The sequence below is a fragment of the Dryas octopetala genome, chromosome 3, assembly GCF_963921425.1.
Source record: "Dryas octopetala chromosome 3, drDryOcto1.1, whole genome shotgun sequence".
Taxonomy (NCBI): Eukaryota; Viridiplantae; Streptophyta; class Magnoliopsida; order Rosales; family Rosaceae; genus Dryas; species Dryas octopetala.
Window position 1 is genome coordinate 15,932,140 of NC_141368.1, and position 24,947 is coordinate 15,957,086.

At 35.0% G+C, this 24,947-nt stretch overlaps 2 protein-coding genes across 6 annotated transcripts in view; both read right to left on the reverse strand.

Annotated features, from left to right (window-relative positions):
- LOC147291338 (putative disease resistance RPP13-like protein 1) overlaps positions 1 to 17,061 on the reverse strand; it is a 44,874-nt gene extending 27,813 nt beyond the window's left edge. The window contains exon 1 of one of the 2 annotated variants that reach the window (XM_086236929.1): positions 16,973 to 17,061. The gene's annotated coding sequence lies outside the window, so the exon portion shown is untranslated. Of the gene's footprint in view, positions 1 to 16,702; positions 16,772 to 16,972 lie in introns of those variants that run through there. The other variant, XM_086236930.1, reaches the window with a different exon arrangement.
- On the reverse strand, positions 466 to 17,021 carry LOC147291341 (putative disease resistance RPP13-like protein 1). 4 transcript variants are annotated; one of them, XM_086236935.1, is made up of 5 exons: positions 16,973 to 17,011; positions 16,703 to 16,794; positions 6,351 to 6,514; positions 5,045 to 5,138; positions 466 to 4,914 (listed from the first exon to the last, which is right to left on the reverse strand). In XM_086236935.1, exon 5 carries the CDS (start codon positions 4,876 to 4,878, stop codon positions 697 to 699), a length of 4,182 nt encoding a protein of 1,393 aa, XP_086093061.1. In that variant the 5' UTR covers positions 4,879 to 4,914; positions 5,045 to 5,138; positions 6,351 to 6,514; positions 16,703 to 16,794; positions 16,973 to 17,011; the 3' UTR covers positions 466 to 696. The 4 variants fall into 4 exon arrangements, with proteins under 4 accessions (XP_086093061.1, XP_086093063.1, XP_086093059.1 ...); XM_086236937.1 differs by having other exon boundaries at positions 16,703 to 16,790; positions 16,973 to 17,005; XM_086236933.1 differs by lacking the exon at positions 6,351 to 6,514 and having other exon boundaries at positions 16,973 to 17,021.
- Positions 17,062 to 24,947: the final 7,886 nt, after the last annotated feature.

The window sequence follows — 24,947 nt, forward strand, 5'->3', positions numbered from 1 at the left end:
ATTAAAGTATTTTCTTTTATGTGTCTGCTTGTCAATATACTGTAAAACTTGCCTCCCCATGTAATATTTTGCACTGTTCTATATCTTAAGGGTACATGATTCAACTTGTCCTCATGCCCTGCCCAATAATTATGAGTGAACTTATACCCTTTCTTTTCCATATGTCCAACGCACACTCTGCTGCTTATCCGATTGTTTTTACACCCATCGTATAAGTTACTTTTAAGTTACTTTATATATCATCATATAAGAACCTTTTAATCTATACCTAATATGATAGAGTGTTTTATGAAGAGACGTGAGTTTGTTAATTGAATAATCTGGCAAGGCCATGAGCTTCTAGCATCTACTAAAAGCATCTCAACTTTTAAAAAAACAAAACAAAACAAAAAACATGTCAACTTTCTGGTCAATAATCCGGCAAGGCCAAAATGTTCTGCTTAAATGCACTTCCTACGTGTAATTTGATTTCTATGGATGACCGAAATTTATCTGTTCAATTTATGAAATATTACTCACAATATGACACACAAAAGGAAAAGAATTAATTACAAACATAAGGGGAGATGAGGTATCAGTGTATCACAAGGGAAAAAGAGCAGCAGAGCGGCATACTGTGTTGTAAAATTTAATTGAAAGCAAAAACTGAAAATCAAAATATGACATAAGACATACTCGATGAGGCGTGGGTTCTCATCAATCTCTAATATTTATGTAAGGGATGTGGGCTATTTTGGGCCAGTATCGTCCTTTACCAGCTTCACATTTCTTTTGTAGCAGCGGACACTCCCCGATCCTAAGTGTCGTAAGTGAAAGACGCAGGCCCTCCTCTGGAATGGATGCTAGCTTTGGACAATTCCAGATTGCAAGAGATTGAAGAGAGGTGAGGAATTGAAATCCCTTGATGGATAGACACTGAAGATTTGGGAATCCTTCGATGCGCAGTTCAATGAGAGATTTGGGGAGCAGCATCTCCTTATTCTCGGGTGGAAACGACACCACATCTGGATCTTCACCTCCGATGTACAACTCTCTAAGAGAGGTGAGTCTGTGCAACCCCCACTCCAACAGCTGCTCACAACTTTTGACCCTCCAAATGTCAAGTGATGTTAGGTTGGGGGGAAAGGAAGTGAAACCTCCTTCACGGTAATCAATACCCAATTCCTGAAGAGCGTTGAGATTGTGCATGTCGGGTAACTCCTCCAATTTGTCACAATTGTTGATGTGGATCTCTTTCAGATTGGAGGCTCTTCTTGGCAACCCCTCTCTCGGGAAGGAAACAAGACTTCCACAGTGACCAATAATTAACCTTTGAAGACCGGTGAGGTGGCATAGGCCCTCCGGTAAGGATTTAAGATTTTCACAACCCGTTATTGAAATATATTCAATACAAGTGTTTTCGTGGGAGAACCTATCGGTTATTAACTCCAGCTGCTTACAAGACCATATCCCAAGGTGCTTAAGAGCCCTGGGTAATTGGCCTCTGAATGATAAGGATGTCAGAGATGGACAACTGCCTATCATCAGGTGCTCAAGACAATGAGAAGAAGACCAAGAACCATCTGATTCCTCTTCTACTAATGATTTCAAATTTTCACACCTTCGAATCTCTATTCTTCTTAGACTTGGAGGAATCTGGTGCCTTGCAAAATACATCAGAGACTTGCAGATCTCAATCTTTATGACTCTAAGAGAAGGTGGCAGACCAACATCTAGAAAAGAAACTAGACTTGAGCATCCCCATATTTCAAGCTCTTGAAGAGACATCAGCTGATGCAACCCTTCTGGTACCTTCAAAAGACTTTCACAATACTTCAAATTCAGATATTCAAGATTGGAAGCCATTCCAAATTGCACCAACTCCTCTGCTTCTCTTCCTAGCTTTTCAACAAGGGAAGAATTCTCTTCAATATGCAAACGATGAAGAGAAGTAAGGTGCTGCAATAATCTATCCTCATTCTTCCACAAAGATGTCAAGTCCTCACAACCAGTAATCTTCAAATCTTTAACCTTTGTCAATCCTTGCAGGAAGTCATCATTTTCAAGTCTCAGCTCTGAAATATTTGAAAGACGGATGGACTTTAGTAACTCAAAGCCAACTGCTCCTGTTTGGACCACCCCTTTGCAACTGTCGATGTCTAACTCACGAAGTTGTCTATAGTTGGCAAGTGAAACCACCAACTCCTCACAGTTAACAATCTTAAGCTTTGCTATTAAGGAAACAGGGTTCTCGGGTAGCCCACCCTCCAATTTGGGACATTTTTTTAAGGAAAGCATTTTCAGACAAGGGAAAACTGCAATTCCCTCATCTTGCGAGCAAGGAAACCACTTCTTCCATTGTTGCATATCCACAAACTCAAGAGTCTCTAATTGTGCAAAAGGCGAGCTTCCCTCTCCATAAAATTCAGGACCAACACTTTCCACTGCAGCCATTCCTTCAATGTGGAGTTCTTTGAGAGAAGGCAATTGTCCAAGTGGTGGTAACAAACGACAACTATTACAATTCTTTAACTCTACAAGTACCATATTAGAGAAGAAAGTATGTCCAATCCATGTTGAAAATGTCAGACCACAATAACCATTAATGGTGAGCTCTTTGAGGTTTCTATGAGGTTTTAAATTGTCAAGTACCTCAAGTACCTCATTTGTCCCTCTGGAATTAGACCATTTTAGTTGCAGGACCTCAAGTCTCTCCTTGCCAATTAAGTTGGCCTTCATAGCTTCATCGCCATTACTCACATTCTCCAATCTTGAGAGGCACAATATCCCCTGGAGATTCAATAAGGGCCCTATCTCTCTTAGCCCTGATTTACTAGCTTTACCCACCACATAATTAGGCAACGATTGCAGATTCGTCAATCGACCTAGTTGCGCAGGCATTCCTTCCAATGAAGGGACACGTGAATTGTTGAGATGACGCAGATTAATTAGATTCTTCATGTTTGTCGGTAGTGCCTTCAATTTAGAACAACCTTCCAATATCAATGTCTGTAAGTTGTAAAGAGTACTTATTGATTCAGGCAAGCTTGTTATTTCTGTGTCAGAAAGATCAAGATATCGTAGATACTTCAACTTACCAATTGAATTTGGCAGCTCAGTTATTTCATAGCCATTCAAAGAGAGCACTCGTAAGTATTGCAATTTTGGCAATAAGTCAAAAGTAACCTTACGAGCTAGATAATTCCAAGAGTCATACGAAAGTGAAAGTGGTAGGAATGTCCGCAAACGTTTAACTTCAAACAAGGCTTCAAATTTTTTAACCCCATCAAATTGACCACAAATGTACGACGAATGGCGTGCCTTTCTAAATTTTGAGTCATCATCCTGCTTATCCTCCAATCTGAAACAAAATTGTCCTGCAGCCCACCTGGCCAAATCACCTACGAGGTCATGCATTACATACTTTGAATTGTTGTTGCTTGATTTTTGAAATAATGACCTAGAGAATAGCTCCCCAAAATAATCACAACCTAAATCCTCCATCTGTTTATTGTCTTTTGGTTGAATCAAACCCTCTGCCATCCACAGAAGAATCAATTGTTTCCCCCCAAATTCATAGTCATTTGGAAGTATTGAGCAATAGGCAAAGCACTGTTTCAAATTTGAAGGGAGATAGTGATAGCTCAACTTTAACACCTTGGGAATATCGCTATTCTCTGATAGATCCCATAGTTTGTTGTCTAATATTTCTTCCCATTTGCTTACTTCTCTACAACGTAGAAGACCACCAAGAGTCTTTGCAGCCAAAGGAAGTCCACTGCATTTTGAAACAATTTTCTTCCGTAATAGCTCCAAATTGTGTGGTCTGCCATTGTAATTGTTCATGTTTGCATGTTGCTCAAATATTTCCCAACAATGATCATCTGATACACACTCCAAATTATGAAGTTTAGTGGCTCCCATCAGTTGTGCAACAATTTTTTCACGTGTGGTCACAATTATCTTACTTCCTAGTGCTCCAACACTAAAAGGGGATTGAAGTCTTGTCCATAGATCATATAGATCATAGTCAACTTTGTTCCAAACATCATCTAAAACAATTAGAAACTTTTTAGCTCTTAATTCTTCACGCAGAACATCCTGAATTTTACTGAACTCCTCCAAATTACAGTGTTGGGAAGTGACCGATTCAAGAATTGCCTTTGTTACCCTCATAAGGTTGAAGTCATCAGACACAGATACCCATACCTTAAGATTGAACTGTTTAATGGCATCACTGTTGTGGTTGAATACAAATTGAGCAAGTGTTGTCTTCCCAACTCCAGGCATGCCAACAATGGCAGCTACCTGAAATTTGGCAGTACTGTGCTCATGATCACTTGATAGAAATTCAACAATCTTCACTTTATCATCTTCTCTTCCTACCACAGGTGATCCACCTAACACGCTTGAACTTGGTGGCCTTTCCCCTCCCATAGTAGGTGACGCCCGAACATCATTTAAACGAAGTTGGTCTTTCCGTTGAGATATCTCTTGCAATTGCTCACTAATCTTGTTTATTTCTGAATTCATTTTTCTGTTGAATTTAATCTTTGAAAATGGTCTCAATATCTTACTTGTGGTAGCTGAATGTTGTTCATTTACCTGGCGTCGCAACATCTCCGTAGAAAACTTGTTCAATACGTCTTCCACATTATATGCCAAGTCCGTGAGATCATCTAGCCAATGTTTCACTGACTTTCTGTCATTCTCGCTTTCGCTCGTAAGTTGTCTCTCCTCTGCATCATTGAGCACAGCTCGAATTGCAGACAATGTGGTACTCCATTTGTTCAACTTTTGGGTGACACCCTTTAAGCTTCCAAGGTAGTTCAGGGTCTCGCGAGACGCCATTCTGTCGAGCAGCACCCCAAGGAATGCCCCAAGAACAGCCTCTGCCATAGTTTCTTGAGTAATATGGATCAAGAGTAGTCAGAACTGCACAAAATGAAACTAGCAGTTAGGTGGGGGGAAGAGCAGTGGCAGATCTTGTCTCATTGATACATACATATGCACATTAAACAAAATAAAATTATGAAATGGATTTCCAGTTGCAAGAAGCACTTACGTGGAAGTTCAAATGACAGGACGTTGGATCTGAACTGATTGCCTAGTAAATCCAAATTGAAGGAATGAATGCCAAGAATTCCTTAATTTAGCACCTGAATAACATTTTTTTGCCATGATAAAAAGCACCTGTTAGGTGTCACATTTTTTTGGGTAGCATAGAGAATCATAGATCATTTTATTTTTAGAAAGATTTTGGTTATTTTTTATTATCAATTTTAGGCAGTTTTTTTATTTTTATTTTTTATAAACATTTTTTTGGCAGTTTTAAGAGAGACACTTGAGTTATGCCATGTCTAAATTAAGAGTGCTCATAAAAAATTTAAGGGCCCATTTGGATTTCAAATCCTATTGTTTGGATAAAAAATGAAATATGAGGATTTCAATTTAAGAATTTTTTATTTTTATATATATTGCAATAATGATAAATATATATATTGGCCGGAAAAGTGACCGGAAGAGGTCGCCGGAAAAATTGGATGGCGGTGGTTGCCTGAAAAGTTGGCCGGAGGGTCGCTAGAAATTTAGCTAGAGGGTCGCCGGAAAGTTGGTCGGCGGTGGTCATTGGAAAGTTGGCCGGAGGGGTTGCCGAAAAAATTGAACGAAGGGGGCGCTGGAAAAGTTAGCCGGCGGTGGTTGTTGAAAAGTCACCGAGGATGGTGGCAGGAGATGAGAGAGAGAGAGAGAGAGAGAGAGAGAGAGAGAGAGTGTGTGGGGTGATGGGATTTAAAATACATAGTTTGAGAAGGTATTTGAAATCCATGGATTTGGGCCAAATCTAAATTCATTCTTTAAATTGAAGAGTTAATTGGAAATAGGTCCAATTTTGGAGGTCATTCAGACTAAAACCATATAAGAATTTAGATTTGTACTTAAATCCAATTTTTAAGGATATGGTCCCAAAAATGGACTTTTTAAAAATTTTGACTTATATTATCTTTTAAAATTAAGATAATTAATATGAATTAATTTTAAAAATTATGAAAAATAATATCCATTACAACATTTTTAATTTTACATTTTTAATTAAAACATTCAAGATTATCTAGTTTTTATGTTTTATAATTTAAAATAATAAAAGATAATATCCGTTTAAATTATACAAATATAAAAAAAATGCATTAACCCACAAAATCGAAAATAATCAAACAAGTAAGAAAAAAAAGTATATATAAGTACATTTCAATTGTACCAATACTTAGGTTTATATATATATATATATATATATAGGTACATTTCAATTGTACCAATACATGGGTTGGTATATATATATATTGGATTAGGTGCACACCAACGAACATGCGCACCTGATTCGAATGCTCGGTTTCTGTCGCCGATCTCTCGGCCATGTTGGTTCATTTCCCGAGTTTTGAGGGTAAATCCCCATCTTTTTACCTCATCCCCTCCTAGGGTATAGAATGAGCTTGGTGGAGGCGTTATGTTAGGGTTTCGCTCGCCCAAAATCTCAGAGCTAAACCATAAAATAAACACTGACAAATCATTGATCGATTGGTACAATTGAAATGTACCCATAAAGAATTTTTTTTCCTTGTTTGATCATTTTCTATTTTGTGGGCTAATGCATTTTTATTAGATTTATATAATTTAAATCCCAAAATTAATTTTAGGATAATATGATAATATTAGGATATTATAATATTATAATATTAAGATAATATTAAACTAGGATAATATTATGATAATACAAGGATAATATTAGACATTTTTGAATATAAAAACATCTGGACAATATTTTTGGACCTTAGTACAAAATAAAAAAGCACTAAGGTATTAGTTTAAGAGAGGAGAGAAAATTGGACCGGCCTGTGAATCATTCTAAATTGAATCCAAACATGAGGATTTGGATTTGAGGATTCCAAATCCAAATCCACCCCATGAAATCCAGGTTTCCAAATGAGCCCTTGTAATATCCGAAACTAAGATATTGTTTATTTTTTATGTTTCTTTTATTTGTTGTGTTATTTAGATAAGATAGGCTAAGGGCTTGTTGTGATAAGTAGGAGGAGTTTAGGTAGGATAAAGATGTTTATTTTTCTTATAAAAAAAAAAGGAATTATAAGTGATAATATGTTTTAAAAGGAGGACAATCAGAAAACCCTAGCATTTCACGTTGGAAATCAGAGAAATAGAGAGAGAGGGTGAGAGAGAAGGAGAAGGTGGCTCAAAGTTAGGGTTTTCAAGGATATAGTGACTTTCGGATTGGTTTTCCTTTCAAGAACAAACATTAAGATTTTGCGCTACCGAGATAGGGCTTCGTCTTTGAGAAGGATAAGGACTTGGGCTAGGGCTTACTCATATTGGTTGTGTGATCTTGCTTTTGTATTCAGGTAAGTACCCTCTTGTATATGGAACCATGATGGATTTAAAATTTGTATGTATGTATATATGTAAGAAATGTTATGTGTGTCCATGATTATGAAATCTTTGGGTACTATGTGCTGGTTATTTGTGTTGGGAGTATTATAATAAGTTCATAAAATTGATAAGTTTTAAGGCCCGCTTGTGTGGGTGTCGCCGACAGGTGACTTAAGGCTCCCTTCTATGTAAGTTAAGGACTAGCACGATGGTACCTAATGGACTCTAAGTAAGTTTTCGAATGCTCTTTTGTTATGAAGTGCTTTCCATACACATGCATGAAAACCCTATATGTATATTGTTGTATTGTTTGTTTAAGTTGAGGGCTACTTACTGAGTTTATCTCATTAGTAGTTCATTATGGTTTTAGGTAGTGACGAAGATGCTGAAACTTAAAAGACTTGGCAGCCACCTTTCCAATGGTTCATGGTCCCATAGTATTTTAAATGCTATTATTTCTTTTTCTCCTAAATAAGCGGTTTTCGCATTAGGTTTTTGTTAGGATTTTCTGATTTTCGTTTGATTTAGGGATTTTTTGTTAGTTCATAATTTGGGAGGATTTCTGCTTAAACAAAATTTTACTTTTTGGTAACCATAAAAAGAATAAATTGCTTTTAATTGGGTTTACAATTAATTACCATACTTTTAAGGTTTACGTCTAAGCTAATCACTCCTTCAGCCTTACGAGTGTGGGGGTGTGACAACCCTAATAGAACGAACCCATGATTGAGAGTTTTTATTTTTTTTTATGATCGAGAGTTTGAATTACCTTCATTTGGTTGAATGACAAGTTACAAACTTAATTATAATCCAATTTGAAAATAGAAATTTTGGGTTAAATACCTAATACCAATAATTTTTTAGAAAACCAGTAAGACCATATAATTTTTAGGTTGGGCTACTAATTAATAGAATTAATTTTCAGAATAGGTCACAAACTAATAGCCTGTTCTTTTGAGCCTTATTATTGACAGATTTACCCTTTGGCCCATGTCTAATGAAAGTTGAAGTTTGTTAAAATGATTCTGACGAAATTGCCAACTCTTTTAAATTGGGTTGTATCATTTCTCAATCTCGTTCACCAACCTCGCTATGACGCTATTGAATCCCAGAGAGAGACAGAGAGAGCTCCATAGCTCCATAGCTCCGTAGCTTTGCACCAAGCTATTCACTTCACGGAGCTAAGAGAGAGAGAGAGAGAGAGAGATTTGGTGCAGATGAGTTGGCGTTGGGTTTCGTTCAGCGGCTTGGTGACGAACACGGTGGTGGTAATCGAGACGACTTTGATTGCGCTAGTGATTGGGGTTTTGGTGTTGGTGTGGAGGAGATCGTCAGATTAGGGAATTGGTGTTGGTTTGGTAATCTTGATCTTGAGTTTGATCTAAATTTTTTGTTCATATACTGCGATGTTGAATATCTTTTTGATTTATGTTGCTTATGAATTTCTTTTATTAATTTTCTTAGGGTTTGATCTTTGGATTTTTTTCTCTTTGAGTAATTTGTGTGTTTCAGTTTCAAGTTTTGTATATTGTTTAATTTTGGAGTTTAGGCTTGGCTATGTTTTTGCTTTTTCTTGTTTTGTATTTGATTTGATTTTTATTTCTCTTTATGTTTGTGATTGTTCTGTTGTTGTGGTTTCTGCATTAAAGTTTTAAATTTTTTGTGGAGTTCAGTCATAGTTTCTATTCATGATTTTAGGCATTACTAGAAATGTGATTTTAGTAACTACTTAATTACCTAATGTTAATGTTAGGTGATGATCATTATTCAAAGGGCCTAAAGGTGATCATGGTTGAATTTCTTTAATTGGTATAATTTTGGTTATGATTTAGTTTCACTTGATACAAATTCTAGGAGATTTGTATGATCCTATACAATTGTACATATTGCAGAGATGTGTGTAGGCTTGTGAATTAGGAATTGGTCTTTGTTTGTAAGTAACAAAGGAAGTATATTATGTTATATCCACAAGAGGATTGTTCTTTTGAGGTATAGAATGATGCTATAGTTCATGAATTTCGTGTCAAATATGATGCATTTCCATACACTTGTGATAGTCTACTTTAGAGTGTGAGTCGATTTCCAATTTGGCTGCTGTGTAAGTAAAAGGTAAAGGCCAAGCAAAATTTTCTGAATTATATACTTTTTTCTTGAAATTTTAAGTTTCTCTGTGATTTACTATCTTTGGGACAGCAAATGTGTGCCTGCAGTTGACCAGGCTAAACTTGTCCCCTTGGGTTTAAGTATACTAAATACTTCTGAAGTTACATAACAGAAAACTTAGTTTTCTTTCTACATATATTGTATACTTTTGCAGGGCTATTTAGTGAGTCTTAGTTTATTAAATTTGAAAATTTAATAATACTACACAAATCGAATTAACTACACAACTCTTAGTTTGGGACATAGCTTATAAGACGAATTTCATGTTGTTTCTGCTTGATAGTCACAGGTTAAATTTCCGTCTTAAAGTGTATATATTTAATGTATTTGTTAATGCAAAATCCCCGTTTATGTTAGTTTTTATGCTAAACATTAAGGTGTTTTATGTTAAGCTTATTTTTCTGAATCTTAGTCACAACTTCAAATTTTTTTAATTGGTTGTTATATGAGTTTTGGGGGTGGTTTATGTTCACTTTCTATAGTTTTTATGTTGGAGTTTAGGACATTAGCGTCTATCTTTTGGGAACCTAAACTTATCTCTTTCAATATCAGTCATACTTTAGATTTAGTTATGACTGTAAGATAGTCACAATTTCAGATGCAATTGTGACTACCATACAGTCACAACTAAATTGTGACAGTCACAGTTAATTTTTTATTATTTTTAGATGTTCTGTATTAATCCGTTTGATTAGTTTTTGTTTTTGTTTTTCTGTTTTTTCTATTTGAATCCTTTGTGTGTGAATTGGAAGCCAAATACATGACTCTTTATGCATATGTAATTGCAGATTTCTAAAAAAAACTCTCTTATTATAGTAGTCCTTCTAATGATTTTGTTTTTGTTTAATTTAGGGATATAGGGTTGGGTTATGATGTTGGCTAATGGTCCAAGCACTCGGCAGTGACTTTTTTATAACAACCGAGCACTTCTTTTGGCGCTCGGCTATAGTTCCTCCACCTATTTGAAGGGTACATAAAAAAAAAAAATTAGGCTGAAGTTGTCTCTAAGAATAGAATGTCTTTCTACCTTAAAGTAGTCTCTTAATTATGTTGTGAAACTGTCAATCACAACTAAATCTAAAGTTGTGACTGTCTCATAGTCAGAACTTAGATTTAAGATGGTATCTTCTAAATGGAAGCAAAGATAGAGATGAATTTCAAATTATTTCTGTTTAACAGTCACATGTTTAATTTCCTCCTTAATAGGGTATACGTTTAATGCAAATTTCCTTTTTATGTTAATTAAACATTTAGGTGTTTTATGTTAAACTTATTTTTTTTATGAATATCATTCACAACTTCAAATTTTGTTAATTGGTTGTTGTATGAATTTTGGGGGTGCTTTAGGTGCTTTGTCTTTAGTTTTCATGTTAGAATTTAGGGATTTTTTAGTTATGAATATCATTCACAACTAAATCAGTCACACTTTAGATTTAGTTGTGAGATAGTCACATCTTAAATCAGTCACAACTAAATCTAAAGACACACAACTAAATCTAAAGACAGTCACAACTTTAGATTTAGTTGACTAATTAGATTAATTATTTTTTTAAAAAAATATACAATAGTATAGTATAAATTAGGTTAAGGCAATACTCTTACATAGTAGTTAACTTAGTGTGGTGGTGGGAGATATTTCATTCCTCTTGAATGAGAGGGGTTTAAATCCCCTCCATGTCAAATGTTAATTTAAATTTTTGTGTAATGAGTAGAGCTTGGCCGGATGGCCAAAGGTCAGCCGAAAGATTGTAGCTTGAGGTCAGCCAGAAGATGGTGGCCGGAGGTCGGTCGGAAAACAGTGGTTGGGGGTCATTCATGTTGCTGATGAGCGAAGGGTAGATTTGTACTTTTCACAATGGCATAGCATGTAAATACAGAATTGTTGAAGGCTTTTTAATTTCATTAAGGTTTGACTCTTCAATTAATATATAATCTTAAATGGTATTTAATTTTTGTACCTAGTCTAAAAAATTATTGAAGTTTAATAGTTAAAATCAATGGACCTATTTGAAAACTTAATTCAATGTGAAATTAATTAAAACATTTGTAAATTTAAAAGTTGCAACACATCGATAATACCTTTAGTCCTTTTGGCAATCATTTTAGTGGTTGCACTTCTCCATCTTAGGGCCGGCCATTTGATAATAACATAACATATATTATATTAATCCAGTTTTCTCTTTTTGGGTTTTCTCTTAAAAATTTTCTTTTCTAATTTTGTTGAGATACTTTCCAATTCATTTTAGAGTGTTTTCATATAAATTTTGATAATACTTGGGTCAATTCTGGAGTGTACCTCTATGTCACCCAATTGATATGTGCCAATAATATACTTACACTTGTCTTTTCCTTAAAAAAAATCAAACGGAGGAAAAAAAAAACCATCTCTTCTTCTTCACCGTTCCACTCCCCCTTAGGGCACAAAAAATGGCAAAAGATTAGGACACTCTAGCTAGCATTGCCCTTTTTATAATCCAGTCCTCTGATAGAGAACTGAAGCCACCATGAATAAACATACCTCAATCGAGGAACAAAAGAAGATATTCTTTTATTTCTCTGATTTTATTTATAAATTCATGCACGCTATGATTAGGTCTTGATTATTTGGTTTTGATTCGAGAAAAGAAAATTTTGAATTTACCCTGTATTTATTTGTTACATTTATTTTTCTTTAATCACGTAGTCCATAATTTCCAACATCGATCCCCTAAACCTCTAAAGGCAATTGTACGTACGGGCAGTTAGTCTAGGTGATACAAATCAGAAATGGATGTTGTCGCTCCCTTATTGATTTGTAGAGGTAGTTTATCCATTTTTGTGGGATCGATCATCAAGTGATGTTTTCTTGAACTTTGGATTCCATTGTGATTTTAACTTGAAAGCTTCCGAACTGTTTTCATAGTTATTATTCTATGAAAGTTGTATGAGCATGCATTGTGGGTTTCAACTGGATAATTGGATTGGTTATTGGTGTTTGTTTTTGTATGATCACCTTTAATTGTTTTCCATTGACCTTATATATTTGCGTTACTACTTTACTCTTTCTTTTGAGTGCAGATTATCTTCCAGTTGACGATCTCGACTGATCAAGGAGGCGTGGCACTAGTTCTTGTTTGGCATATGGTAGGTTTTCCTTTGTAATGTTTTGTTGACTCCCATGTTGTCGTTTAATTAATTTTGTCAAGTCTATGTAGTAGTTCTGTAAATACTCTAAACATCTACTAGATATATTTTGGGTTGGTATTTTTGTAAATATATCTTAAATATCATATTTCGATATGATGTTTAACAATAATGATCACTCGCTCACTATAGAGCGGGGAATTCCCCACTCACCTAACCACTCGCTCACCTAACCATGCATGGCCACCCGCTCACCACAGAGCGCGGTAATCAATGATCGGGACCATCCCTTTTTTAGGTCCATCTTTATGAGTCATCCCTATAAACAATCAGCTAAATCGATAATTGGTTTGTCCTACAAACTTTGCGGACAAATACAGTTCATCAGATAAGGTTGAAATGATGATGACAATAATATATTGGTTAAATAGTTTCCGATTTGACTGATTTTTTGCATAGGTGATTTTTGAATGATGCCCTAAAATATGGACGGTTGATTTGGCTGATTTTTTGCATGGGTAATCTTTGAATGATGCCCTAAAATATGGACGGTTCCGATCATTGAAATTCGTTGCTAGGTGGTTAGGTGAACGGGGAATTCCCTGCTCACCATAGAGCGGGGAATTTAATGATCGGGACCGTCCATTTTTTAAGTCCATCCTTAAGGGTCGCCCCCTATAAAAAATCAACCAAATTGATAATTGTTTGGTCCTCCAAACTTTGCGGACAATTACAGTTCACCAGATAAGGTTGAAATGATGATGACAGTAATACACTGGCTAAACAGTTTCCAATTTGGCTGATTTTTTGCGAGGGCGGTTGATTTCCTAAAATATGGACGGTTCGGATCATTGAAATTCGTTGCTAGGTGGTTAGGTGAGCGGGCCAAATTCCCCACTCACCTAACCACCCGCTCACCACAAAACGACGAATTCAATGATCAGAACCATCCATTTTTAGGTTTATTTTTTAATTAGTACGAGTGTCTTGTGTAAACTTAAAACCCCACTGGGTTAGCTTTAATATAAATAAAGTTTATATTTGACATTGTGGGTATATGTGAAATGGTGAATGGTTGTGGGTGTGGGTGTACTAGGTTTGATATTGTGGTCACCTTGTAATGTTGGTTCTTTTGTAAGTGTCAACAATGCATAAGAGTTTTATGTGTAATTGTTAGCCTAAAAAATCACGGCATAAATTGTCGAGATCCTTGACAAGAATACTGCAGTCCTTAATTAAAATTGCAGGCTTGCCACTGTACAGTCATGATAGCCAGTCTACAGAACATTATGTGCTAGTTGAACTGTTGTGTTGCGCTGAGATGCCTAATTCTAATCAAACAACTGCACAGTGAGACAGGGAACAAGAATCTCACCTAAGTTCGAATTGCCTTGATCCTCAAGGACTTTAGTTATCGTTGGTTTCAATGACTCTATGCTCGAATTCGTAAGTACGAGCAATTGTATCTTGAATGACTGGGTGAACAAAAAAATAGTGAATTTTAATGAAGAAGGTGTAAATAACTTGATTATTATGGAAATGAGTAACAATTGTAGTTCTAATGACAAATCTCATGGCGCAAACATGAATCTAGGAATAAAAACCTAAACAATATCGATACTAAGGAATAAGGTAAACTCTAGCAGATCTAAACAAAGAAAAAAAAGAACTCGAGAGCTTGTGAACTTGAAGAATGCAAAGATGCTTGAAATCTGGAAATTGGTTGAAAAATTGTTGGCTGTGTTGATTGATTGTTGAATGTGTTGGAGAGAGCGAATTTTTGCTTCAAAACCTTGTTTATATAGTGGTCAATCTCCCTTAGAGTCTTGGAAACCCTTTCCTTATTGCATTTGGACTCCTCCTTACTTCACGCCCAAGACTTACGTAACTTAGAAATCTTATTCTGCCAAGGAGAACTCGACAGAGAAGACTTTCCTTTTTCTTAACTTGGGCTTCGGTCAAATGGGCTTACTTCCTGAAACCTTGCCGTGAGCCTGGGCTTCAACTTCGAATAGCAACTGGTCTTAGCATATTATAGGCTGAAATTGACTTTCCTTGGGCTTAGCCATGGAACATGGCCCACTGCCAAAATAGGGTGTAAACATATGCCCGTCATTTCCTTGAGCTTCGGCCATATTTCGCCGAGTTGGTTAAGGAAATATACATTGTACTTTAATTACTTTTCATGATAAAAACATTTGTTGGTTTCGGCAAGACACTGTGTGACCATACGCTTGGTAACATCTTCCTATCTTCCTGCTGAATGAGTACTATATTGTGTTGCTGTATTTTCTTAGTATTAAGTTGATTTATGCCATTTTCATATGCATACCAATGGAATATATGCGCAATTACACATCATGTTAAAAGGTTTTTGTCCAAACCAACAACCAAATTAATATCCCAAATTGCATAAATAATACAAAATCAACTTAATGCAAATGTTATTGTCTCATTGATAGTAAACATAATTTTTGTTTTAGAAAATTAGAATTAAATACCTAATTCTAATAATATTTTAGAAAAGCAGTAAGAACCAATAGTTTTTTAGATGAGCTACTAACTTTCATAAAACCTTTTAGATTATGTACCAAAACTACTTCTCAGCTTGACCTGTTTCTTTTGGACTTCTTTTATTTTCCTTTTTTGTCCTTGGCCCATATATGGCTTCATTTTAGCTGCTAATCATATTTGAGTGTGGAAATAAACGAATCCCTAAACCCAAATGACGCAAACAAAACGATCCTCTTGAAGATTTGCTTCAATTTCTTGGCAATTTGCATCAATTTCGTCTAGTTTCACAATTCTTTCAATTTCTAGTAATATGCTTATGTTTCTTTGAATTTCTTAGCCAATTATAGTTTATTTTCCAATTCCTGCAAATTTCTTGTTATCCAAACAACACTCCAAGACAAATCTGTATTAATCTTCTCTCTCTCTCTCTCTCTCTCTCTCTCTCTCTCTCGCACCGTTTGGAGATCCAATTGCATCAAACCTCAGTGCCACTGGAGGAGCCTAGCCTAACAACAGTGAACGACAAATAGCGTCGGCGGAGCACTTCGTGCTTAAGTTCAGTAATCCTAATCTTCGTGCTTCAAGTTTTGTATATTGTTTAATTTTGGAGTTTAGGCTCGGCTCTGTTTTTTATTTTATTATTATTATTTTTTTTTGTATTTAATTTTATTTTTATTTCTCATTATGTATGTGATTGTTCTGTTGTTGTGGTTTCTGCATTAGAGTTTTAATTATTTTGAAATTGTGGAGCTCAGTCACAGCTTCTTACCTAATATTAATTGGTTCATGCAGTTGGAAACTTTTTTTCATTTTGAGAATGTTTGGTGCAATTTTATTTACAGTGACATTTGTTTCAAGTGAGCCAATGCCTCCTGAGTTCTCACGTGCTATAACTATATCTAAAGACAATCACAACTTAATTGTGATAGTCACAATTCAAGTTTAGATTTAGTTGTGACTAATTGAATTAATTATTTTTTAAAAAAATATATGACAATATAGTATGAATTAGGCTTAAAGCAATAATTTTGACCTAGAATAGTGGTGGGAGAAGTTGCATTCCTCTTATTCAAGAGGGGTTCGAATCCCCTTTATGTCAAATGTTAATTTATCTTTCTTGTGTATTGAGAATAGCTTGGCCGGAGGTTGCCGGAAGACAGTGGCTGGAGGTCGATCGGAGGTTGATCGGAGGACAACCGGAAGACGGTGGCCGGAGGTTGGCCAGAGGTCAATCATGTTACTGATAAGGGAAGGGTAGATTTGTGCTTTTTCACAAGGGCATAGCAAGTAAATATAGAACTGTTAGGTTTGACTATTCAACTAGTATCTAATCTAAAAAACTATTTAATTTTGGTATCTAAACTAAAAAGTTTTTGAAATTTAATAGTTAAAATCAATGGACCTTTTTTGTTTTTGGTTCGGTAATTAAGGGACATTTAATTAAGTAAAATGAAATGGATGTCCAGTTATAAGAAGCACTTACATGGAAGTTCAGATGACGAACGAACTGTGATTGTGTTTTATCAATAAATCCAAATTGAAGGGCTCTGATTGGGTTTAGCAAGAAGCACCTACCTATCATTTTTGCCAGGAAAAAAGGACCTGTTAGATGCAACATAATTTTTTGGCTACCAAATAATGCAAATGTTATCGTCTCATTGATAGTAAACATAATTTTTGTTTTTGGTTTGGTAATTAAGGGACATTTTATTAAGTAAAATGAAATGGATGTTCAGTTATAAGAAGTACTTACATGGAAGTTCAGATGACGATCGATGTGATTGGGTTTATCAATAAATCCAAATTGAAGGGCTCTGATTGGGTTTAGCAAGAAGCACCTACGTACTTATCATTTTTGCCAGGAAAAAAAGACATGTTAGGTGCAACATAATTTTTTGGCTACCATATATAGAATCATATATCATTTTATTTCAAGAGAGATTTTGTTAGTTTGTTTTTAAAGACTATCAGACGCTAGTAAATTTGCTATATATTTCAAATTTTGTTAATCAATATATCAAAACAGATTGAGGAACTGGATGTGCGCAGAATATATTTAATCAATACTTTCTTTATATATGCAAGAATAACCATATAAATAAATATAATAAAAAAAAAAAAAAGACTAAGGACAGGAAAGAAATCAAAAGTACCAGCTTATATATTGTTGGGTCTCAGCAGCAGATGGGTATATGTTTCTTGATCACCAACCAAAGTGAAAGGCAGATCAAATAGAGCGGCAGCAAATGGATGTTAAACTCAAAGAGGCAAATCAGAATATGAAGAGATCGAGAAGGTGTGGTGTTGTGGAAGTAATTGGATGGATGCAATTATTAGAACGCAGAGTGTGTGGTGTTGTGGAAGTAATGACTAATGGGTACAAATACTGGAAAGTGGGTGTCAACTAACTACTACCTACCCACTGTACCCAGTACTTACTTGCAATAATGATGAGTAAATTAATAGGTAAAAAGAACAAATCAACTAATAAAATGACAAAATATCAAATTGTGAACACAACTTACTCTACTTGTAAATTAAACCCTCTATATTTCGAAGTCAATATAAAAGGATAAAGTGTCTGTGGCCAAGACAAAAAGATGATGACCTTAATTGCGGAGGCCCTCACCAACACAAAGAAAAATAATGAAACAAGACTGAGCCACACAACACAAAGAAACGACAAGAAAACAAAGTTGATCGTATCCTCCACAGATTTGACAGACGAAGAGAACCCAATAATACTAACAAGCTGTCTGTACAGAAAAAGAGGACCATTTTCAAAAGTTGGAAATATGGAATGCACTATGCTAGCAAGTTATTTAAGTTGAAAAATGAGAAAAACTATAGAAATGTCAAATGTGAGTTCTTTTTAAAAATATGGATACAAAACTGTTGCAGACTTGCAGTTACGGAAAAGCAATTTCTGAAAAAATTCATATACTTTTCGAAAATGTGGGAGGCCTGATATTCCTATTTTCTCTTTAATATTTGAGTGGTATACTGGTATGTTGCATTTTTAATGTTGGTGTATTGAATTCGTTGAAAAGTATAAGAAGCATATTAACAAGTCTTATCTTTTATTCCACTTTATTCTTCGTGGGGTGGTGCCATTTAATTTTATTTTTTAATTCTATCACATTTTCCTTTTCAGCTAACATGGATCATTTAATTTTAACATTGATTCTGGCTGATTTTATTAATAAAATGTATAACAGAACATATAAGAAGTTTTTTATACAAATATATTTATTTTTATTATTTGCAAATAAAAATCTCCTGGTTTATTTAAATTTTCGTTATTTTTAGATAGGTTAAATAGGTAAAATGAGTAATTTTGGAAGTTTGTAGCTCTTTTGATTGAGAGTAATTTTTTAGCATTAATGAACTGTGTGTGACAAATACCCACAGTAGGCTACAGAGTAAACTGTGGCCCCATCTCATTTATTTTTTTTAGTCTTTGGCCAAATCCAAGAGATTCTTCACAATATTAAAACGACAAACAACACTTACAATGAAAAAATAATGAAACAAGCCTAGCCACACAACACAAAGAGTTGTGAATTGTGATGTGTTGACTTGACTATGAGGTAAGAGTTGTATTAATTGTGTCCAAACAATATTTCAAGTGGCTATTTAACCGGGAAGAGATAAAAGAGAACTTGATCAATTATAGTTGTATAATTCGTTATTTTTTTAATTATATATATTAGAGAAAATTGAATTCTAGACATTTTCTAATTCTAACTTATTATCTCATCCACCCTCACTAATTGGATAAAGTTCCTAAGGCACAAATAAAAGAAGCCCCGTACTGTACTAGAGCTATGAGCCCTTCTAACTGTATGTTAGTCTAGTGTGACATACCACATGTTTAAGTACAAAGAAATTCAAGATATGAGATAGAGAAAGAGAGAGATGGCTACCTCTATACCTATTAATTAATACAAAAAAGAATCAAAATTAAGCTACTTACAAATTGCCTAAGCCTTTTTATTTAGGTCCATTGACTTTAGGTACCAAATTATAATGTTTTTTCATTTCAACTACTAAAACATTTATGTCATTTTACTTTAGGTACAAAATTTCAGTTTAGGTACCAACTTTAAAAAATATGGTTATATTAAACTGTGACTGTCTAATAGTCATAACTTTTTTATTGATTTATTTTTTTTTCAATATTTGCAAGGCTTAAACTTTTATTTAGTCTTTAGGTTATAGGACTTCATCCCCCAAACCTAAATCAAAAGTATGAAACCTTTAAAAATTTTGATTTTTTATAAATTTTAAATAGTCACAACTGTGACTGTTCGACAGTCACAACTGTATAACAAACTGATTTGTGACCTAATCCAAAATGTTTTACTCTAGGTTAGTACCTAAACAAAAAAATATTAGTGTCTTGCTGCTTTATTAAAAAACTATTGATATTTGGTATTTAATCCTAATTTTCTATTTTTATTTTCATAGAATACAAGTTGCCTAAGACATGAAACAAAAGAATTGGATTTTGGTACTTGCCTTGCGCTTATAATATTTTTTCTTTTACACAATCGATGTTAGAACAGTAATTTTTAAAAAATTGAACAAGGATTTTTTGGAAGTCTTAACAAATCAAGAAAGTCATTGACCGGTCAACAATTCACAACATTGATAGAGACTAGGGACGAAACTGAGTTGCGATAAATATATAATCTATATATCTTCTGGCTTGCTCATCGTTCTCATTGTTTACAAATGCCTAGAAAATCGACATGACCTGATAATGCATTACTACTTGCTTTGTAAGGCAGAAGCAGAAGAAGATTTATCAAAAACAAACTCAAAAGAATTGAAATTTTGCATTTGAAGAGTAGTAGTTGGCATGCCAAGATACAATTGATATTGCTGATGTTGGCATTTTAAGGAAAATGTTATTTTTCTCAACTCGATGTGTCATCAAAATATTGGACATGGTTTATCTTTTTTGACCTTTCTTAAAGTTTAATTATTTTTTTTAGAGTTTAATATATGAATACAAGTGAGTTGGGAAAGAAAAATTGGAAAAAAAAAAAACATTGGGATAAAAATCATAAAACGGATGAGTATTTGCAATCACTATACTTGTTTATGGTCATTGGTCAAGATAAAAAGATGAAAGGACTTTAATGCACAGGTCGGCCCACTGCACCAGGCCTTCCACCAATCACTTCATACAACACCTTCCAGCAAGTTTCCACTGGAAATCTAACCATAAAAAAAAAAAAAAAAAAGTTTCAGCCTAATATGTTTGTATACGTAGAAGCAGAAAAGAAAATTTACACTACCGAGCGCTCGATAGGTCACCGAGGGCTCGGTAGTCTACTAAGAGCTCGGTGTACTGAGCCTTCGGTAGCATGCCGAGTGCTCGGTGCTTGCAGATGCAGTGTTTTGCTTGCAAATAGGGTTTTACGTACTTTGACTAACATGTCAAATGTTCTGACTAAAATTCCGATTGATTGCAAGTGCCAAAAGAAAATATCTTTTAAGTCCCCCTGTTTTATGAATTTACAAAAAGAGAAATATAGACTTCTAAAATCGCTGAAAAAGGCAATACAAAGGTAGTAGTGTACCATCTTAGGTTGATGTGCCATGGCAATACAAAGTTGAGTAAGTGACAGAGACAGGCCTCCCTCTGGAATGAATATATACTAACTCAGGACAAATCTGTCAAGGTTTAACATCTACAAGTGGCATTTCAGTTTTTATTTTTATTTTTATTAACTGTGATTCAAATAAAAAATATTAATCATAATATGACAGCCAAAAGGAGAAGCATGTAATAGTAAGAAATCTCAGCAGGAACAAGGCAAGATTTTGAAGACAATAAACCTCATTCATGTGTGTGCACGCCTTCTAGAAAAGAAGCAACCGTTGAATTAAGAAGAAATATGAAACGAGGTAAGAAACTCTGTTTGCAGTTCATTGAAAGTTTGCATAAATGATTCGAAAATTAATGACATTGGCCCACTTTAATGGTAAGTCTCAGGAAAGGAAACAGTCATTAACAACAGATAATAATCTAGAAATAGAAATAGAAGGAGGTTTGAGTGAGGTGGATCTGTAGAAGAATAGGAGAGCTAGAGAGAAAGAAAAGAAGAAGAGTTTGAGGGGTATGGATCAGGAGAAAAAGAAGGGGAGAATGGGAGAGAGAGAGAGATTAAAAGAATAAGAAGGGTTTGATGAGGGTGGATATGCAGAAGAAGAGGGGGCAGAGAGAGATTCAATCATCTGTGTTGAGTCCATATCAACTGAGAGGCGGGCCCACAAAGAGTCACACCTATTAATGGTTGACCAACCGGTCAAATTTAACGGAAGAATTGCATTTGCCATATTGATTTAAATTGAAAACTACATGTAGTACATTGAAAAAATTGAAACCTTATGGGGAAATTGAAAATGACAGCAAACTTGGGAGGGGTACTTTGTAATTAACTCTTTCTTTTTTCTTTTCTCTCTCTTAGTCCATCTCTCATCACCTTTTTCAGTAGAATCCAAATAGTCTATTAACCTCCCTCATTCCCATCCCATCGATGATTGACGACAACCATCAATAAATTTTAGCGATTATCAACGACGGCGAGCGACACATGTGTTAAATCTTCCATATCGCCAGGATATAGTTGGGTTGTGCACTATATAAGTATTGGGAAATCCTCTCCTTACAAACCGATTTTTTAGGATGAGTTAGGCTGATGGGTTTAACGCATACACTTTATAGTTGGTCCTATGTGGGCTTTAACATGGTATCAAAGCCGATGGTTCGTATTTCTCGGCATTAATTAGGCCCAACTGATTCTTGTGACCCGATGTATCCTAGAATTGGTTGGGTTTGCTATGTGGCATTTGGACTCTCGTTTAGTGGAATTCGGTCATGTAGCAGTGGGCCCAACCCTAGCATTAAGGGGGGGGGGGTGTTAAATATCCCACATCGCCAGGATATGGTTGGGTTGTGCACTATATAAGCCTTGGGCAATCCTCTCCTTACAAGCCAGTTTTTGAGGATGAGTTAGGCCTATGGATTTAACACATGCACTTTATAGTTGGTCCCATGTGGGCTTGAACAACATGTACGGTTATCTTCTTATGTTAGAGACATAATTGCAAAACCCACGTCAAAAAAGGTCCTCACTTCTCACCCGTAGAAAACAAGCCCCATTTAAAATTGAATTCTTCTTCATCAAATCTACCATGCACTGGAGAATGGAGGGGACTTGCGCCGTACTGATTGGTTTAGGTGCAAAAGGTAGTCTTTTGCTTACACTGGATGAAGCGTCTTTTTTTTTTTTGCAAATTATCCAAAAACGCCAAATATCCATGATATTAAATCAATGGCTTATTGCATATTTACCCCATGAAATTATAATTTCGTCTCACTTTACCCTCTTAAAGTTTATTGTCTCAATTTACTCCTTGTAAGTGTCTTATGTGTCTCACATAATTCAAAATCGTCAAGTTCGTCAATCCCACCGTCACTTTAATTAGGCAACTAAAATTTTTAATTAATAGGCCCAACAACTTTCATTCACTGCAATTTTAAAAAGCAGGTGGATAGCTACTTTTCAAAATTGTTGTGAGTGCCCTAGAACAGTGAGACACTATAGTTTTTGGTTTTTTTACAAAACACCAAAACTGTTGTGAGTGACCTAGAATTGTTATCCACAACAGTTTTTAGGTGTCCGACAACATTTGGAGACACTACAGTCTTGGAAGGCAGGACCATAAAACCATGGTTTTTATTGCCACAATGAAATTCTAATCTATACTATTATTAATTAGGAGATCTCTTTATCAATTTTGTTAAAAAAATGTCAATATACCGTTATTACGTACAAAAATTTATAAGATACCGCAAAGTGAGAGTAAAACTTTTTCGGAGTCCTCAACTTCTTCTTATTTAATTTCATTCTCTATCGACAGCTAGGGCTCGTTTGGTTCAATTTTTGGAGGCTTGAGAATGAGAAATCAATTTCATTTCTACGTTTGGTAAGTGCAGTGAATGGAATTTCCTGACCCATGGGAATCTGATGCACTCAAAAGGAGGAAAATGAATTCCTCCTTCCAGCTTGAGTTTTGTTTTCCATTCTCTTGGGAAAACATTTATTGCACTTTCTTTTGGCAAATATGCCCCTGCTAATATTTGAAAATGCCAAACATGAGAATGTAAATAAAAAGTTAAGTCTTGGTTTACTTTTTCAATATTACCTAACATAGTAATGAGAATCTTACATTCTCTTTCCCTCGAAAAGAAGATAGGATTATGTGAACCAAACGAGTCCTAGTTTAACTTAATTTTAATTGTTTTTCATTTTATATAATTTATGTAAGGTTTTTGGGATTATTGAAGTGCATTAGTGTAGTTGTTGTTTAGTATATTTTAGGGGTGCTTTAAGGCATTGAATTATGATTAATTACTTTAGGGAATAGAATTGTCCTTTTAGAGCACATGGTTTAGAGTTGTTACCCTCAAAAGTATCTCGGCCACGTGTACGGCTAGGATGCAAGGAAACACGAACGTCTTTCTATGTGGTTGCGGGCATAGACCAGAAGAATATACGAATGAATGATCTCGCGCTTATCTGACTTCTTTTTCGGTTAATTGTGCGATTCTAAATGTGGCTGTATTTACAGGGGCTGCGCTAAACATTCTTGGTTGAACTGGGCTTTCATTACAATATGGGGTTGTACGCTTTCGTAATCTTGGACTCTGGGCCTACAACACATCTTGAGTTTTGGCCCAATGCTGACATGCCTCTTATCTTATGCCAAAATAGGATGCAAAGTTGCAAACAAGAGTTTAGCTCTGTTTTTTTTTTTTTTTTTTCTTTTTTTAGAGGAAACCTTCGAAATTCCATTATAAGAGTTCAAATCCTCATACAAAATATCACCAGCCAGCAAGGGTTAGAAAATACATCTAACCACAAAATGAAAGCCATGATTAGACAAAGCAAAATTTGCTAATAAGTGAGCGGCTCTATAGTAATCCCTCCGTCGAAATTGACAACAAGACTCATCAAAATTTGCCAAGGGATCTTTAATGTGTTGTACTAAAACCCCATCCTCTGCAAAAGGGAAGGAAGGATCATTTAGTCGTTTAACTACCTCTTCAACATCCATCTCTAGAACAATATTTCCCATCCCTAAGTCTCTTGCTAACTGTAGTCTCGCATTTTCTTGGTTGCAGCATAAGTCACCTGTACAATCACGAATGACCATGCCCAAGCCTGGACATAGGTGTATGAAATGCCAACCCTATTGACATTCAATTTATAAGTACCTTTCCAATACGATAAACTTAAGTTTGGAGTTTAGCTGTTAAATTTTGGGCTTTTGTTCAAAATTTGGCGTCAAGGGCCAGAAAAAAGGATAGGGTGTAAAAAATGACTAGGGTAATTAGAAAACTCTAAGACATCTAGGAGGCTATGAATTAATGGTTCTATTACTTAAAACAATTTTAATAAGAGGTTTAAAATTAAGGATGATATAGATAGTAATAACATTGCTCCACTTCAAATTTTTTATTTATTAATCACGACATGAGATATGAATTTGGAACTCTATCTTTTAACAAACGGAGACTAGGTAACATCTACAAGATCAAATAGCCATTGGCTACTCAACTTCTAACTTGCTTACTCTCGTCCAAATGTACACATCTTTCATTATATTCTTATTATAAATTTCGTTACGTCATATCTATTTAGTTTAAG